Source organism: Styela clava, chromosome 4 (genome assembly GCF_964204865.1).
Source record: "Styela clava chromosome 4, kaStyClav1.hap1.2, whole genome shotgun sequence".
Taxonomy (NCBI): Eukaryota; Metazoa; Chordata; class Ascidiacea; order Stolidobranchia; family Styelidae; genus Styela; species Styela clava.
In genome coordinates this window covers 16,521,490-16,536,561 of record NC_135253.1, presented here as the reverse complement: position 1 = coordinate 16,536,561, position 15,072 = coordinate 16,521,490, and the positions used below count along the sequence as shown (strand labels likewise).

Here is a 15,072-nt window from a genome sequence, read left to right as displayed (position 1 = left end):
GAAACAAATAACTAACTAACTAATCCCATACCCCCAATTGCCAATAAATATATATCAAATACCAAAACACAAAATGATACCCTTAATAGTTTATTGCTATAATAAGTAACCAAACTTCATTTACTGCATTAGTTCAGTAAGGTGGCAAAATAAAAGTACAGATTGGGTTAAGTTTTGACAAAAATAGAATTGCATGAACAATATTAAGGCACCAACATGAATGATTTAAATTAGGAAGAAAAGATAAGTACGTATTGCACATTGAACTCACTAATGCTTCTTATATTTTGCTGTTTAAACCATGATGAAAACAAAAAATACATTAATCTTATTGGCATGATAATTGCAACTAGATTGTTAATAATATATATTGATCAGCATTTATGACTTGGGTACATGTTATACTGCAGATATTTGATCATAAGAAGACATTGGCAACAAAAAGGTCTATTTCAAAAAGCTTTATAACATTGGTCATAGTGAAATAAATGAAAAGTAAAATAGTAAAATGAAAGACTGAAATGAGAACAACCAGTTGCTCTGATGCATATTGGACGTTGGACAGACTATTCGAAAAGTTATTGCTAACAGTTCAGTTAACAATCAGTTCAATTATGAGTATAAAACATTACTGGATGTTTGGGATGTCAGTACTTTGTGGATTTGCCTACAATCACACAATGCAGATGAAATGGCCGGAACCAAAATCCTCTGATTAAAAATAAAATGAGTAATTTTAGGTGGCCTTTCATAACATCTGAAATCCAAACCATTGTAAAATGTGCTGCTTCACACAACTGGTTGACGAAAAATCTTAAACAGTGTTGCTTAGAAAAGTCATTTATACTATGTAATGAAATAATGATAACACTATAAAAAGGATTATAAACAACTTTCACATTACAATTATGAATAGAGTCTAGGGATGTCCAAATCATGCATAGTACAACTAAATTTGGCCTACTTGGCAATTAAAATAAATCATGTGATAAAATATAGTTCTACTTCAAATATGACAAGTTTTAAAGAGAAAACAGCAAATTTGGGTAACTGAAAACAATTTTATTCAAAAGGCATACCTTTCACATTTCCTATTTCCATAATTGGGCTATAACATGCAGCAGGAAAGAGAAAAACATGATTATTTATAAAATAGCTGACACAGGATAAAACCAGTTACCAAACATAGCATATTACATAATTGAATTGCATACTGCAGAGCAATACTAGAGATACGGAACAATAGCGAACATATTGCGCATAATGAGCAACAATTTGCTGAACCAACACATATCATTCAATGATTCTATGATATGTGACCGTGAAGTCCATGTAGAAAATATTCAATATAGTAATTCAAAATTAAAGGTTTTTTCATATTATCACAAAAAATAGAAAATCTCATGATGATTATGTAGTAATACTATGTTAAAAAATCATTGCAGATGAATTATTTAGGCACTTATAAACAGCAAAGTATTTAGGCACTTATGAACAGTAAATTAAAAATAAATCATGAACTTCATGTATATGGTCAAATTCAAGGCGACTCAATGAATCGATCATTTCCTGTGGAAAACTTGGAAATGAGGTCATGCTTGAACATTTCCAGGTAAGGCATCTCCGGATACAATTCCTTGAGTGTCAGATGAACCAAAACCTTGATCGAATCGGCCGTATGATCTCAAAGCTATATTTCGTCGATAATGCAGAAAACCAAGCCCAGCGAGAAGAAACCATTCAAAGACACAAAACCATGATGCGGACTAAGAACAACGAATGGAAAATGGAGAATTTTATTTCAGACTGCAAATCAAGAATCCTAATAACAGCATAAATAATGATCTAAAAATAGAGGGTGTTTAAAAAGACCTGTATCAAATTAGGTTGAGTGTGCTTGTAATGTGCCTAGTGTATAAACGTGTATTGAATGAAATTTACATAAACACTAATTAAGATATATTGAGAACTGAATACATAATACTTTATGAATATCCTAAAATTCTTGAAATCAGAACTTAAAAAGAATAAGACACAGTTTACCCTACAGCTTCTTTACTCAATGCTACTCCAGTTATTACAATTATCAGAACAATTACTCAATACTATAAATCAAAAACGACTAAGCCAGCAAAAACCCTATAGTGAGCTTATGATAAATTACCGATGCAATATGACCAACCTGTGCTGTTGTCATGTAGGCATAATAATTTGAACTTGTTAAAGCGGTAGTTCCATAAAACCAATCTGCATCTTGGCCTCCTTGACAATTTCTAAAATATTTTATAAAAAAGTCAACCATGTAAACAAGACAGCGATAGGATAGAGCAGTGGTCGGCAACCTTTTTCCAGTGACGACCCGGTAAAGCCTGACGAAAATTTTGGCGGACCAACTTTATACAAACGAATTAATCTAATCAAATGTAATAAAATTTATGTGTTAGAAAATATATGTTGACAATACATTGAAAAACAAAGGTGATACTGTTCATGTAACGTATTTCTTACGTTAAACCCACTTCGATCTTTCGTTTTTGTAATTGCAATTTTAAAAACCCAACCTCACATAAAGATAACAATGGCATTGCACGTTTCCATGACACCTTTCTGCGAACGGGTAGTGACTTTTCCGTGGACCTGCGATGGGCCGCAGCCCGGTGGTTGCCGACCACTGGGATAGAGCACCCTTATTACATTAAATGCAATCAATTTAGATATTGTTCAAATGTTTTTTTCACAATTGTAACTCTTCATTCTTTAGAGTCGTAACCCTATAAATCACGCTTGTTCTGATTGATAGCGTTTCGTTTTGATGTGACATGCCTGTGGAAAAGCACTTCGATATTGGCCATACAGGGGGAAGCCTCATCACCGGCCACATTTTAAATGCCAAACAAAAAAAAATAATGATGCAGAGAGAAGAGAGATAGTATATTATATATATGTATTATTCAGAGCATATATTGCATGATGGTTACTGCTAATTTATGTGCTAAAAGTATTATATGGGAGAAATATGACTTTTTTGGCTACTCCCATAGTAAGGAACCAAGATGGCGGACACCGGACATAGTATGTGTACCAGGTTAGGGTTAGGCCATAATTTTATTTCAATTTTCCTTATTTTAGTTCTATTACGAGTTCCGGGACTAGCTAAAGTTTTTGTACCTGAAATTATGGCCTAACCTGATATACATACTATGTTCCGTTGGCCGCCATCTTGATTCACATACTACGGGAGTACCCCTTTTTGCGCTTGAAAAAATGTATCAATAAGGCATTGTAAGTTAAAATCTCACTTGATGTAAGTTCCATCAACAACTGCTTTACAAAACTGTGAGAAACCAACACTCAACACACATGAACTGATAAACTTGAGAATACAGAGCAACGAACATGCCATGATTGCAGGAAGGACCCACATATGTTGTCTGAAAAATAATAACATTACATTATAATAATAATAATTAATAACATCTGTAATTATAGTTCAATATACAATTTGTAAGTTAAGTTAAAACGTCCATACATTCCAAAAATTTTTGTTCACTCTCAATTTACAATGAGTAGGTCATATACTGTAGTTAGAAATAACAATGGCTCATGGCCTCAAGCTCCGGCTCCACCAAAATGTCACGGCATCGTTGCCCCAAGCTCCCCAACCCTGGATGTCATCATATTTTATGTTCAAAGAGTTCAATTTCTCTCCAGTTCCGATAGAATAAGGATTATTCATAACTACTAGTCTGTAGCCTTTCAGTATTCTGGGTGTTATAGTTGATTTGAGTATTGCCTGTCTATTATCTAACTTTGCCCTACCCAGACAGATCAGAAAATCAGTTGGTAGGTGTGGGAAAATAACAAGATAACACCTTGGTCCTTATACATGTCATGGTGTCAGAGCATGAGAGCAAAAGTCTAATATTTTAAAATTATGAAAGGACAAATACAAACTAACTGATTCAAGAAATGAGTGTGATTTCCACCAAAGGCAATGGCACAACACAGTATTCTGCAATATTACCATACAATAAATACACAATGTAAAATAATACTTACGCATTTTCAACAGATTTGTACAGAGCATATGCAGAATAACATCCGTATCCAAGAGCATATAGCACTGTGACAGTTGTCAAATATGTGCAAAACCCACAAGCTCCTGGTGATCCAAACTGTTTGACAACCATGGTGGTGTTATGGTAAAAATAAGTCATTGATGCTGATAAGATGCAGTTGTTCCCAAAATCATCCTGAAATAAAAATACAACATAATTTGTTACCACATAGTTGGACTCATTATTCAGTCGACTGTCACACTGGTCTTGGAGGGAAAATAAGTTCAAGTCCCGAAGAATTGATTGTATGTGACAGTTACTAAACTGCTCTCCTCCACAGAATGATTACGCAAGCCATACTATATGTGCCTTTCGCTCCAATAAAACTGTGTGCAGGTAAGAAGCTAAAATAGTTTGAAAGAACCGAAATCTTCCAGGTTGGGCATTGCTTTCCCAATTTGAAATACAGGTAGTGGACATGGGATTGAAACCTGAGATTTTAGCCTGCGATGCCATCATAGTCAAGTTCAAATCTTACATTACTAGGCCTTCCACATTCACACAATATAAAGATTAAAATGATCATCAATTCCCATACTAGCATCTATTTTAATCTCACTAAGAAGAGTGAAAACGACTCCTCAAAAATCCCACTTCTCTCCAATTTATTAAATTGTGTCAGTTTACCTGTGTTAAGCCGACTGGCACAGATGAAACAATTTCTGTAATAGCTGTTGCAAAGTAAATGATGGTAGATGTACCAACAATCCAATCAATTTTTGCCATCTTCACATGAAATAGCTACGACTAAATATGCAGCAGCTCAACTAGCTCTCAGTAGAGCATGTACATTTAAATAATTGGCTGTAAAATTAGTTTCTGATCATCATCTCTTTACTACCAACGGAAGAAATATTTTTGCAGCAATTTTTTCAAATTTGTCATACGTACAAGTTGTGAATTAAAAATATTCAACAGTGAAAAAGTACAATTGAAATTCCAGTAGTAGATATTTTGTGATAAGCAAGAATTCTGTTTAGCTTTGGTATTTAATATTTTTTTCAGAAATCAGCAGATCTTGCCAAGTGCTTGTATAACAAAATGAATGCTGGTTTTACCACTGGCATCACAATGTATGATGTGTCTAAATTGTTTGTAAATTGATTGTTTGTTTCACAGAGATTTGAATTTGAAAGAAAATTTGGCACACAAAGTTACGTTCGATATTATGTATATTTGCCACTTGCCAGTATTATAAGTTTCTTGAAATTTCCAGCACATTACTACAAATTTCAAACACATCATCATATTGGCACTAATGGAAATGACACATAATTGTTAAATAGGTTTTGTGTAAAGAAATTATATTAAAAGCTCTTAGTGGTATATGAGTAGATTTACTTATGATTATGAGTTCACTCAGACAACAATGAAACATCAGATACCATTAAAAAATCTAAAATATGATTGACATTAGCAGAAACTTCCAAAAAATCCAAGCCCATGTATCGTCCAAAATATATGCAAATACGAAACTCACAAGGCTTATTGTCAAAATTTTAACATATGGTTTATTCAATTTTCAAGTTTTTGCTGACATAGGTATTTACACGAAAATCCCCAATCTAGTGCAGAACTATTATTTAGTAACTGAACCTGCGAACACAAATAGTAATCTTGTACCTATTATGTTGACTGTTTTTTTTTTAATTTTTTGAGGTGATTTGCAATAAATGCATACTATATGTAACACTTTCCCAAGTTGGAAGTGCATTAATCATAGTCTTCCGATTTCATCAATTTACAATGTATTAAATCCGAGTCTGTTTCATTATTTGTTGAAATTGCCTGTCTGTGTAATTTTGGAAATGGCATGACTACTGTCTGTGCACCCAATGTGGATGAAAACCCAGTTATAGCCGTGGTTAACAACAAATTTGTTATTTTTCCTGAAAATTTCATCGTTTTTGAACATTGAAGACTTGCGACATCCCAAAATTTCACTTGCCCATCTTCTGATCCTGTGACTATAGTTGTCCCGTCCAATCCACATGAAATAGACGTGATTAATTTTTGATGAGCGTTTTTGACAACTGCCCTTTCATTGTCATCTGTACTTTGTAAAATAGCTGTTTGGCAATGGTGCAACAAGTTCACCCGCTGCAGGGAGCCATTTGAGCATCCAACAAAAAGAAATGTTTCATTAGGTGTAAAGTCAAAATACGAAACACCGAAATTAAATATGATAGATAAAATGATTTGCTTAGATGGAATATCATAAACTTTTACTGAGCAGTCAAGAGAAGAAGAATAAACTCTGTAACGTAATCCAAACTTCAGATGAGTTGTCGCCATAGTGTGAGAAGTCCATGAATGATAAGGCTCTACGGATCCAGTTCCTGAAGCTTCTTTATCCCATATTAATGAAACATCCCAGACCGATACGATTCCATCATCTCCAGATGTTGCTAGATAAGAGTCATCATGACAGAAGGACAAGCAAGTTACATTCTGATAATGACTTGACAAAATTGACAACAAAATTCCACCAGATAATTCCCAAACAAGAACATTGTTGTTTATCCCAGCAGCTAGTAAAATACCATCATTACTAATTGTCAAACTACTTATGATTCCAGGCAATGCAACCTTTTTTGATTGCTGGCTTTTTCTACTTATTTCATATACTTGGATAACCGGTTTATTAGGTATTGCAGAAATGATGTATTCGTTCTTGATTTGGCAAAGCGTCCGGGGTAGAGATGTTCCACCTTTAAACGAAGAGATGCTTTGCCCATTGCTTGCATTGTAAGTAGCTATGTTGAAACTTTGACCAGACGATTCTGATATCATTAACACTTCAAACATTCTTTTAATTTAATTGATGCAAGCTTATTTATGCAGATGTGTATGCAAATATCTGAATATATACTGAAATATTCATAAATGTGTGATAAATATAAAGATCATAAGTACAGAAGTATAGCAAGCAATATTAGCATGATTTTCAGATTTAAGTGTTACAATATTTTCAACTCTATATCCAAAGCCATGATCTACCATGCAGTAAATATTAACTGTATCCTTTCTAAGGTCGATTCAGTGATTATAGGATTACGATATAATGCAGCCAGAGTACCGTAGGTACGGTACGGTACCGGTACCGTAATATCGTATTCCAATTAACTGAAGCGCTGGAATTAAATTTTATTTCCATTGCAAATCACTACGGTATCTATTCTGCAGCTATGCATGTTCAACTAGTCTACTGTAGAAATTCATCTAAATTGCTCATCGCGCTGTCGCAAGAATTTAAATTGCATTGCCTGAAGTAAGCACGCCGAGCACTGCACAAGCAGGCTCACGAGCTAATCGCCTACTATTGAAGAGCGACACGGGTTTGCAGTATGCCTCACTTTCTCGCTGCTGTTTTCAGTGGCGAAATTAGTCAATTAATGAGCATTCTAATTCTAACCGTAATAACCCACTGTATAACTAATTAACAATATAAATTATAAAAAATAGATAGTATATCCTGAACCAGGGGTGGGCAACATACGGCCCGCGACGAGATTTTGACCGGCCCATTGACTGTATCCACAATGTGGTCCGACGTGGTCAGTCAGTGTCAGTGCGAGCTGGTGAAATAAACAATTGCCTTAGTGAACAAACTTGTTAAATAAACAATATAAGGTCAACGTAATGCTATTATATTGTTATTTTGTACAGCAAGCTATAATATTTGGTTGGAGCGTAATGCTGTAATATTTCAAAATCATAACCCAAGCATAAATAATGTTATTATGAAAATTAGGAACTCACTTATAATGAGAAGAAATATAGAAAAAGTGAGAAAGGAATTTTGTTATATAAAAGAACTTGCCATGATATATTATAACTTGTTACTAATTATAAAATTATGTAATTTGTATTACGAAATCAAGAATGAATTATTGGAACTTCCTGGATTATATGGAATATTACATCTGATGGAATTATCTTGATATTCAGATATTACTGATATATATGTTTGTTCACTTTTGGTACCGGTACACAATGTCTTTATTTATATTCAAAAAACCTATACCGCACTATAACTAAGCTTACCGTATATAGGAAACAAAAAACGGGATAGTACCAGGATTTGTTCGGAGCGAAAGGCGCACTAAAAACTGAAAAAAGAATAGTTTTTTATTTTATTTTGGGCGCTGCTACAGTACGATTACTTATTAAATGAAAAGAAAATAAATGAATCGGTAACTTTATGTCAGGTACAGCAGACAAAGACAGTCAAAATTGTTGAGGTCATACTGGTACGCGCACTTAGGCTGGTCCATAAACAGTGCAAATCATAATTTCTTGCTATTGCATTAGTTCAATTTTCACAATAAGCGATTATTTCATTTACGAGTTCAATGACTTATTACAAATCGATCACAAACAATAACCGACGACCATAGAAAAATAACAGACAAGTTAGAAAAAAGTAGAGACTAATGTACTTCAATGTAGTGATCAACGAAACGAAAACGTACTAAAATTTGATTGCCTCTACCGTGCCTATTCTATGAATCAGAAATTGGTTCTGCAGAATCAAGCAATGTGATGAAAATTGTAGACAACGTGGTCAGAAAAAGTGGAGAAATGTGTTTCAGAATGACCTAATTTTGATGATTACCTTTTATATTATAAAATAGGACTGTTTCGCTAAAATTTAAATGATGGAAGACATACAATCTCTCAAGGATGAGATAGATAAAAGAGTTCATTTTATCAACATATATGTTGCATTGGGAGAAAGTCACATGGTTGATTTTTTTGTTCAAAATCATTGGAACACATTAGTGCACCCAGATGCTCAATCCCAACTGTTGCAATTTGATGAAGATGATTTATACTCAGTGAAAAACATAATGCAAATGGGTATGTTTCGTGACACATCACAGCAAGGGCCTGATACACATACTATCCAAAATTTGAAGGAATATTTTAGCCGAGCAAAATCATGTGCAATTGATAATTCCACATTTTGCATGGATACAAATAGTGTTGAAAGGAAACTGAAGGAACTTGCTGTTGATTGTGAAAGCAGAAATGGAGATGTGAGTGTTGTTAACCAATTGGTTAGTGCAAATGAATATATGTGTAATAAAAAATCTCATGAAGTAGAGGAGATGTCTCACCTAGTACAGAAGACATGTCAAAAACTTGGGATTGAAGATGTTTTGGATATGGGATCAGGAAAAGGGTATCTGGGAACTCACTTATCATTGAAATATGACTTGAATGTTGTGGGTGTTGACTGCTCCGAGGCCAATTCTGTAAATGCTTCATCCAGAGCTGGGAAATTTTTAAAATATTGGAATGCGCATTTAAAAAATAAAAGTGACAAACAGTTTGAAACAAGGGACATGAAATACCAACCTGTAACTGCTCTGGTTCATGCTGATAGTGATATAAACTTTCTTTTTGTCAATGATAATGAAGAAAATAGCAATTCAATTCTACATAAACAGTTAATGCTTACTGGACTACACATCTGTGGTGACCTATCATCAACCGCTTTGAGGATGTTCGTGAGCAAAAAGCAAATAAAAGCTGCCTGTTTACTAGGATGTTGTTACCATCACCTGACAAGTAAATCTACTCGAAAAGGTGAGATAGTTTTAAGTTATAGTTCAGCACATGATATAAAAAACTACTTAATAAATGCTCCGTCGTAAAGCAACATATCAATGAGGAAAGTCTACTAGTCTCAGATTTTCAAATCTTCTACACAACTAACTGATAACAAACAAAATAGATTTGCCATCACTAATATTTTTATTTTCTTGAAAGAATATGGATTTCCAATGAGCAAATACCTACAAAAAATGGACTTCTCGCTGGGAAGAAATTCAAAGATGCTGGGACTGAAAGCACTCGATAGAATGCAAGATGCTGATATTGCAGCCACTGAAAAGAAATCTACAAGGTGAAGAAATCCTATAATTTTTGACAATTATCACATAGAACAAGGCTTTAGACCAGTAGTCATGCGAAAACCCGATGAAACCCCTGTGCCTGGCTTAATTCTCTTGTCTGAATTGCATAAACTATGAATATAAATAAAAGCAAACGTAATACTGGCAAAACAAAATGATCTTTGAGTTAGCAAGGTATCGGAATTATCTCTAATCAATATCCATATATTAATAAATACCCTCGAATTTGAATGGAAACTGTGGAACCCTTGGGCTGTATTCGTGAAGCCTAGCACCATCGACATAGTTTGGCCGAATGTTCTAATCGCTAGAGGCTAGACCAGTGGCTCTTGAACTTTTTAATATCGTAACCCCTATGTCAAATTACCAATAGCTTATCTACTCTTTCATATAAATACAGTAGTCATACTTTTTTTACTTTTTCTTCGACGAAAAATGACGGTAATACTAACAGCTATTGCATCTTATGATCCGAATTTTTGAGATGCTATACTTGCGGTAGCTCATTTCAGCCTAAAATCTGTGCAGCGAAGTATTGTTATTATATCCCTACAAAGTAAGTGACCAGATGACTAGGCTCACGAACTAGATGCGAGCATCACATGTCCAGCTTTTCCACAAACTGGTCAAAAGTACGGGGAAAGTATTCCAAAAGAAATTGTTAAAACAGTGAACATCTGGATTATCCCATAAAAATTGCCAAATTACCCCTGTGAGGGTAATTACTCCCAGTTTGGAAGCCACTAGGCTAGACAGACCATCACATTGCTAAGCAAAGAACGATACTCACCACTTAAAAAAAGAAGGGCAAACGAATATAATTATCATATTCATATATTTTTTTATTATAGATCCCTGTTTTACCGTGCAGTACTTTCAGTTATATTGGAAAGGGAATTTCAATTCGGCTCTGGATTGAAAGATCTTCGCGTAGGAAAAGTATATTCAAAATCAAAGAACTTTATAGATTATGTAAGAAGAAGTCTATCAAAACTATCTATCCCAGATGAAACTAGTAGAATCCTATGTGATGATGCGATTACTTCTTATATAAATGAAATGGAAAATTACAGGAAAACTCTTTTGGCATTTAATGCATTACGTGAAGCCTTTAGCCCTGCTGTTGAAGCCATAATTTTACTGGACAAATTATTGTATTTGAGGGAACAAGAAATCCCACACAGTTATTTGGTTAAACTTTTTGATCCTGTGAAATCTCCACGATGCTATGCACTTGTGAGTATTAAATCAAAAGAATAATTTTATACGAATGGTTTTACAATTTTCAATATAATAAACATAATTTTAATTTTGTAGAGGGTCTCTCAAAATGTTTGAAATAGTATGTAGACGAGTAACAGAAATCGGCAGTTGATGGATTTCAAGTGCAAGTCTTGGTTGTTCCACCCATGAATGGTGGAGTGAATAATTACTTTATACCTTGCCTTGTGATACATCGCATACTCATTAAATGTTTCAGTAAAGGTATTTGATTAGCAGCACCTTAAGCCAGGCTAATAGCCTATCATGCCGGCCTAATTCGGTACCCATAAGCAGATAGGTCCCTTAAGCATTTGTACGAACAATTACACTTGCCAAAATTGGATGTATAGCATATTGGAGTTAATTTTAAAGTTGTAATGGGCCGCAAAAAAACGCAAATTAAAATAGCAACGAAAAAAATAATAACAACATCATCACAACTCCGGTTAAAAACCAAGTTGGCGCAAGAAGTTTGAGAAAGTGCAGCACTATCGTGATGGATGCATTCTTCAGCAGTATATATAACAATAACCAGATTCATATTTTCATGTAATCTATTTCAATTTAAAATACTTCTCCAAATCACATTGAAGCACCCGATTATATTTATAAAAAGTGAGAGCTTTTTTGAAACTAACCTAACAAATAAATATTTTGTTTAAAAAATACCTAAACTTTGCAGTGTATGGGACATCCTGCTTGTGATTACTGGAAACAATGAAATCAATGTGCTGAATCGTAGACTAAACATTGCATGAAAAAACACTATGACATCATAATAAAAAGTTGCACTCAATGACGACCTAACAGCAACTACTGCCTTTCATTTATATATGATCAATACATGTATGCAGTGTCATTTTCAGATAAAGAAATAGACAGCTAAACCGTTAAAGTTTATTCTTGGTACAACCTCCAGACGCTACTACCATTGAGAATAGTATCGCTTCAAAAATACTTTTCCATAGGTCCACAAAGAAATGCAAATAACACTCACAGAATCTCGTTCAAAGTTCAGGTTTATTGCAACAAAACTCATACACGGAAAACATGTAAAATAGGTAATTTGACAGGCAAAATGATTGGAATTTAACACAAACTGTAACTCTGCAACAATGTCATATATTTCTTACTATCAAAGTAATGTACCATATTATAAGAATAAAGTTACTATGACCCTTTCTTCATTTCCCTTAATGGTGCAACGTACTCTTTAAAGCTCATCATGCCATCATTATCCTTGTCATGCCTTTTAAGAATCTCGCCTATTATGCTGTCCAATTGGTCATCAGAAAATGTACGTTCTCGCTTTTCCGTTTCACCAGAACCAGAGTGTTGGTGGTGGGTGATAGACATCATCAATTCATTACCATCTAAAAGTTTCAATTAGCAAACTACTTCTAAGCAAAGAACCATCTCAGTATTATTATACCACAAGTTACAATACAGAAAAATCGTGCAAGTGCATCAAATATGATGAATTGTGCAAAATTAGTGAATGCAAGGTAAAACAAAGCTACAGGTGCAAAGAATTACCCCAGACGATTAAAAGCTACACAAACAGTGGTATAGACTGAAAACGTAACAAAAAGATAAAATAAAGCTTGAAGAAATGAAGTTGAAGTACTAATGTCAAATTGCACAAAATTATATTTTAACAAGCTTCAGAATCGCAACGTATCAAATAATTATGGAAAACTTCCACTGCTTCTAAATCATATTCAGTCTTACACTAACAATATGAACTATAGGTTATCAGTTATCACCAAGACAATAAATAACATTACTCTCAAGAAAAAACAACACATGGTATTACCACCACCAGAACACCCTTGCAAAGATTTAAAAAGTCCTTCATTTTTTCTTTAACGATAACACCTTTTTATATTCTGCAAAATTGATAAAGCCATCTTTGTTCAGGTCAGCAGCATCAAGATAACTGTCAATACTTTTGCTGATGAATTCATCTTTAAGCTTATTGCCACCATCACCTTCATGTTGTTTATCCACTTGACTCAGTAATAATTTTGACATTAATTCAATCCCATCTGCAGGATTAGTGTGTGATAAGTGCAGTGATAAAAGTGACAAGCAATTACACTGGATAAGAAGAATCATGCAGCCAACGAAATCGAGATATAACATAAATTTACATATGCGTTCCAGCATGCATTTACGTAAACATTATTTTATGAATTACTTACGTCAATTGCAATAGACAGACTACCAACATAGAATTAACATGCAGAATCTTCCAAATTTATACATATAGTTATGATCTTAAATTTACTCATTTATATCGACCACATTTTTGATGTCTCATGGATGGTCGAGCCTAAATTCTTGACATGATTAGCATGAAGCAAATTATTACTAAATATGTTAATCGAATAATTTAGTTTTCCAATAAAAAATGTACTCTGACAAACGTGCAATGAGAAGCCATTGTGATATAAATATTATGCCTCCTACATGCCGTGCATAGTTCTACCACCCTTAACTTGGAGAGTAAAAATAGCACCAAAGCTGAATAAATTCATATTTTTTCCACATTTAATCTCATTTACAATTTAGAAGAAAGTATCATGTTGTAATATTTATGTTTGAATTTGGTATTGACATTCAGAAACGTTATATTTAAACCCTGTTTAGCTTAGATGTTATTATGACCATTTCCAGGTAAGAACATAAAATGTAATGATCCCGAACTCACCTAATCTTTCATTTTTATCATAATCATGTTGTCTGAAATAGTGAAATTGTAATTCGTCTTGATTCATTTCTTCCACTTTCTTATCAATGTGTCCAGCTAGGTCTTCTTGCAAATGCCTTTCAAAATATAATTCAAATAATTACCAAATCAAATTCCCGATTCTATATTCAGTCAGTCAGTTTTGTTTTATCAATTATTTTATCTCTATTAGGCTGATTGTGGAGTCGAAATAAACTTATACTATATAATTATACAAAGAAAAACCATTGCTAGTGATACTTTTTATCGTGGGCCAACCTTAATGATATTTTTCCGGGGTTTAGCAGAAAAGTAAACCAGAAAATATACTCACACTTTGCTCTCATCAGAATCGGGGTCAAATTGAAATTCGTCTGCCAGCGTCCCAGCGACAACAAACGTCGCGACTACGAACGTGAAAATCGTGATCTTCATGTGCTCTTTTTCACACTACTAGTGTACCAAAGAGAAATTTTTACAGCTATCTATGCTACGTTATGTAGAACCAAAATGAATAGTCACTTTGTATAGAACCAAATTGATGGCGTCGAACCTGGTTGGGGAAGCACCTAGTTGACTGTTGACAAGACCACGACAGCACATATGTTGCCACGCATCAGTGCATCCCGACGCTTGACCTTCCTTCGTCATCAAATTGTTTTGCTAAATCAAGAAAGACCTAGATATTTTTTTGCTGTAATTGATTCGGTATGAAAAAAACAATAAAACAAATAAACTAATTGTTTTGCTAAATCAATGTTGTTATTGTCAGTTTTGTTGTTGTTAGGCGATTTTTTGGTGAGGAAAATAGTTTTTTTCGTAATTCAGTGGTTCCCAACCCTTTTTACCACATTTGCCTAGTTTTGGGTTTTATTTCCTTCACTGTTGCTCTGTTTGCATTCGTTATTTAACTTTAACAGAACATTTGAAGAATTTTTACTCTGACTTTTGTTTTTTTTCAATAGAAATCCCATCATGTATTTTTTGCTTATATCTGCTGTATGCGGATTCGTGGTCAGGTGACTCAGGTCTAGGG

The 15,072-nt window shown here is 34.0% G+C and overlaps 4 protein-coding genes across 5 annotated transcripts; 1 reads left to right on the top strand and 3 right to left on the bottom strand.

The window, feature by feature from the left end:
- Positions 1-77: 77 nt before the first annotated feature.
- Positions 78-4,884, bottom strand: LOC120327227 (transmembrane protein 179-like). The gene is made up of 5 exons (XM_039393686.2): positions 4,746-4,884; positions 4,060-4,253; positions 3,300-3,431; positions 2,183-2,273; positions 78-1,766 (listed from the first exon to the last, which is right to left on the bottom strand). Exons 1-5 carry the CDS (start codon positions 4,842-4,844, stop codon positions 1,593-1,595), a joined length of 690 nt encoding a protein of 229 aa, XP_039249620.1. The 5' UTR covers positions 4,845-4,884; the 3' UTR covers positions 78-1,592.
- A 38-nt stretch (positions 4,885-4,922) lies between these two features.
- Positions 4,923-7,142, bottom strand: LOC120327211 (WD repeat-containing protein 18-like). Its single transcript, XM_039393665.2, has one exon. The coding sequence runs from the start codon at positions 6,924-6,926 to the stop codon at positions 5,832-5,834; it is 1,095 nt and encodes a 364-aa protein (XP_039249599.2). The 5' UTR covers positions 6,927-7,142; the 3' UTR covers positions 4,923-5,831.
- A 1,006-nt stretch (positions 7,143-8,148) lies between these two features.
- On the top strand, positions 8,149-11,358 carry LOC120327194 (putative methyltransferase-like protein 25). The gene is made up of 3 exons (XM_039393638.2): positions 8,149-9,713; positions 9,897-10,032; positions 10,894-11,358. The coding sequence occupies exons 1-3, from the start codon at positions 8,777-8,779 to the stop codon at positions 11,300-11,302; spliced, it is 1,482 nt and encodes a 493-aa protein (XP_039249572.2). The 5' UTR covers positions 8,149-8,776; the 3' UTR covers positions 11,303-11,358.
- A 948-nt stretch (positions 11,359-12,306) lies between these two features.
- On the bottom strand, positions 12,307-14,684 carry LOC120326539 (multiple coagulation factor deficiency protein 2 homolog). Of its 2 annotated transcripts, none has more exons than XM_078111699.1 (3): positions 14,371-14,671; positions 14,019-14,134; positions 12,307-12,678 (listed from the first exon to the last, which is right to left on the bottom strand). In XM_078111699.1, exons 1-3 carry the CDS (start codon positions 14,469-14,471, stop codon positions 12,476-12,478), a joined length of 420 nt encoding a protein of 139 aa, XP_077967825.1. In that variant the 5' UTR covers positions 14,472-14,671; the 3' UTR covers positions 12,307-12,475. The 2 variants fall into 2 exon arrangements, with proteins under 2 accessions (XP_077967825.1, XP_077967826.1); XM_078111700.1 differs by having other exon boundaries at positions 12,666-13,353; positions 14,371-14,684.
- Positions 14,685-15,072: the final 388 nt, after the last annotated feature.

Coding starts and splice junctions, on each gene's coding strand:
- LOC120327227 (XM_039393686.2), bottom strand. CDS start 4,844: ATGGCAAAAATTGATTGGATTGTTGGTACATCTACCATCATTTACTTT. Junction 4,254..4,745: donor TGCCAGTCGGCTTAACACAG/GTAAACTGACAC, acceptor TTTTTATTTCAG/GATGATTTTGGGAACAACTG. Junction 1,767..2,182: donor CCTACATGACAACAGCACAG/GTTGGTCATATT, acceptor CGTTGTTCTTAG/TCCGCATCATGGTTTTGTGT.
- LOC120327211 (XM_039393665.2), bottom strand. CDS start 6,926: ATGTTTGAAGTGTTAATGATATCAGAATCGTCTGGTCAAAGTTTCAAC.
- LOC120327194 (XM_039393638.2), top strand. CDS start 8,777: ATGATGGAAGACATACAATCTCTCAAGGATGAGATAGATAAAAGAGTT. Junction 9,714..9,896: donor AAGTAAATCTACTCGAAAAG/GTGAGATAGTTT, acceptor TTTTCTTGAAAG/AATATGGATTTCCAATGAGC. Junction 10,033..10,893: donor ACTGAAAAGAAATCTACAAG/GTGAAGAAATCC, acceptor TTTTTATTATAG/ATCCCTGTTTTACCGTGCAG.
- LOC120326539 (XM_078111699.1), bottom strand. CDS start 14,471: ATGAAGATCACGATTTTCACGTTCGTAGTCGCGACGTTTGTTGTCGCT. Junction 14,135..14,370: donor GATTCTGATGAGAGCAAAGT/GTGAGTATATTT, acceptor ATATTTTGAAAG/GCATTTGCAAGAAGACCTAG. Junction 12,679..14,018: donor TGATAAAAATGAAAGATTAG/GTGAGTTCGGGA, acceptor TGAAACTTTTAG/ATGGTAATGAATTGATGATG.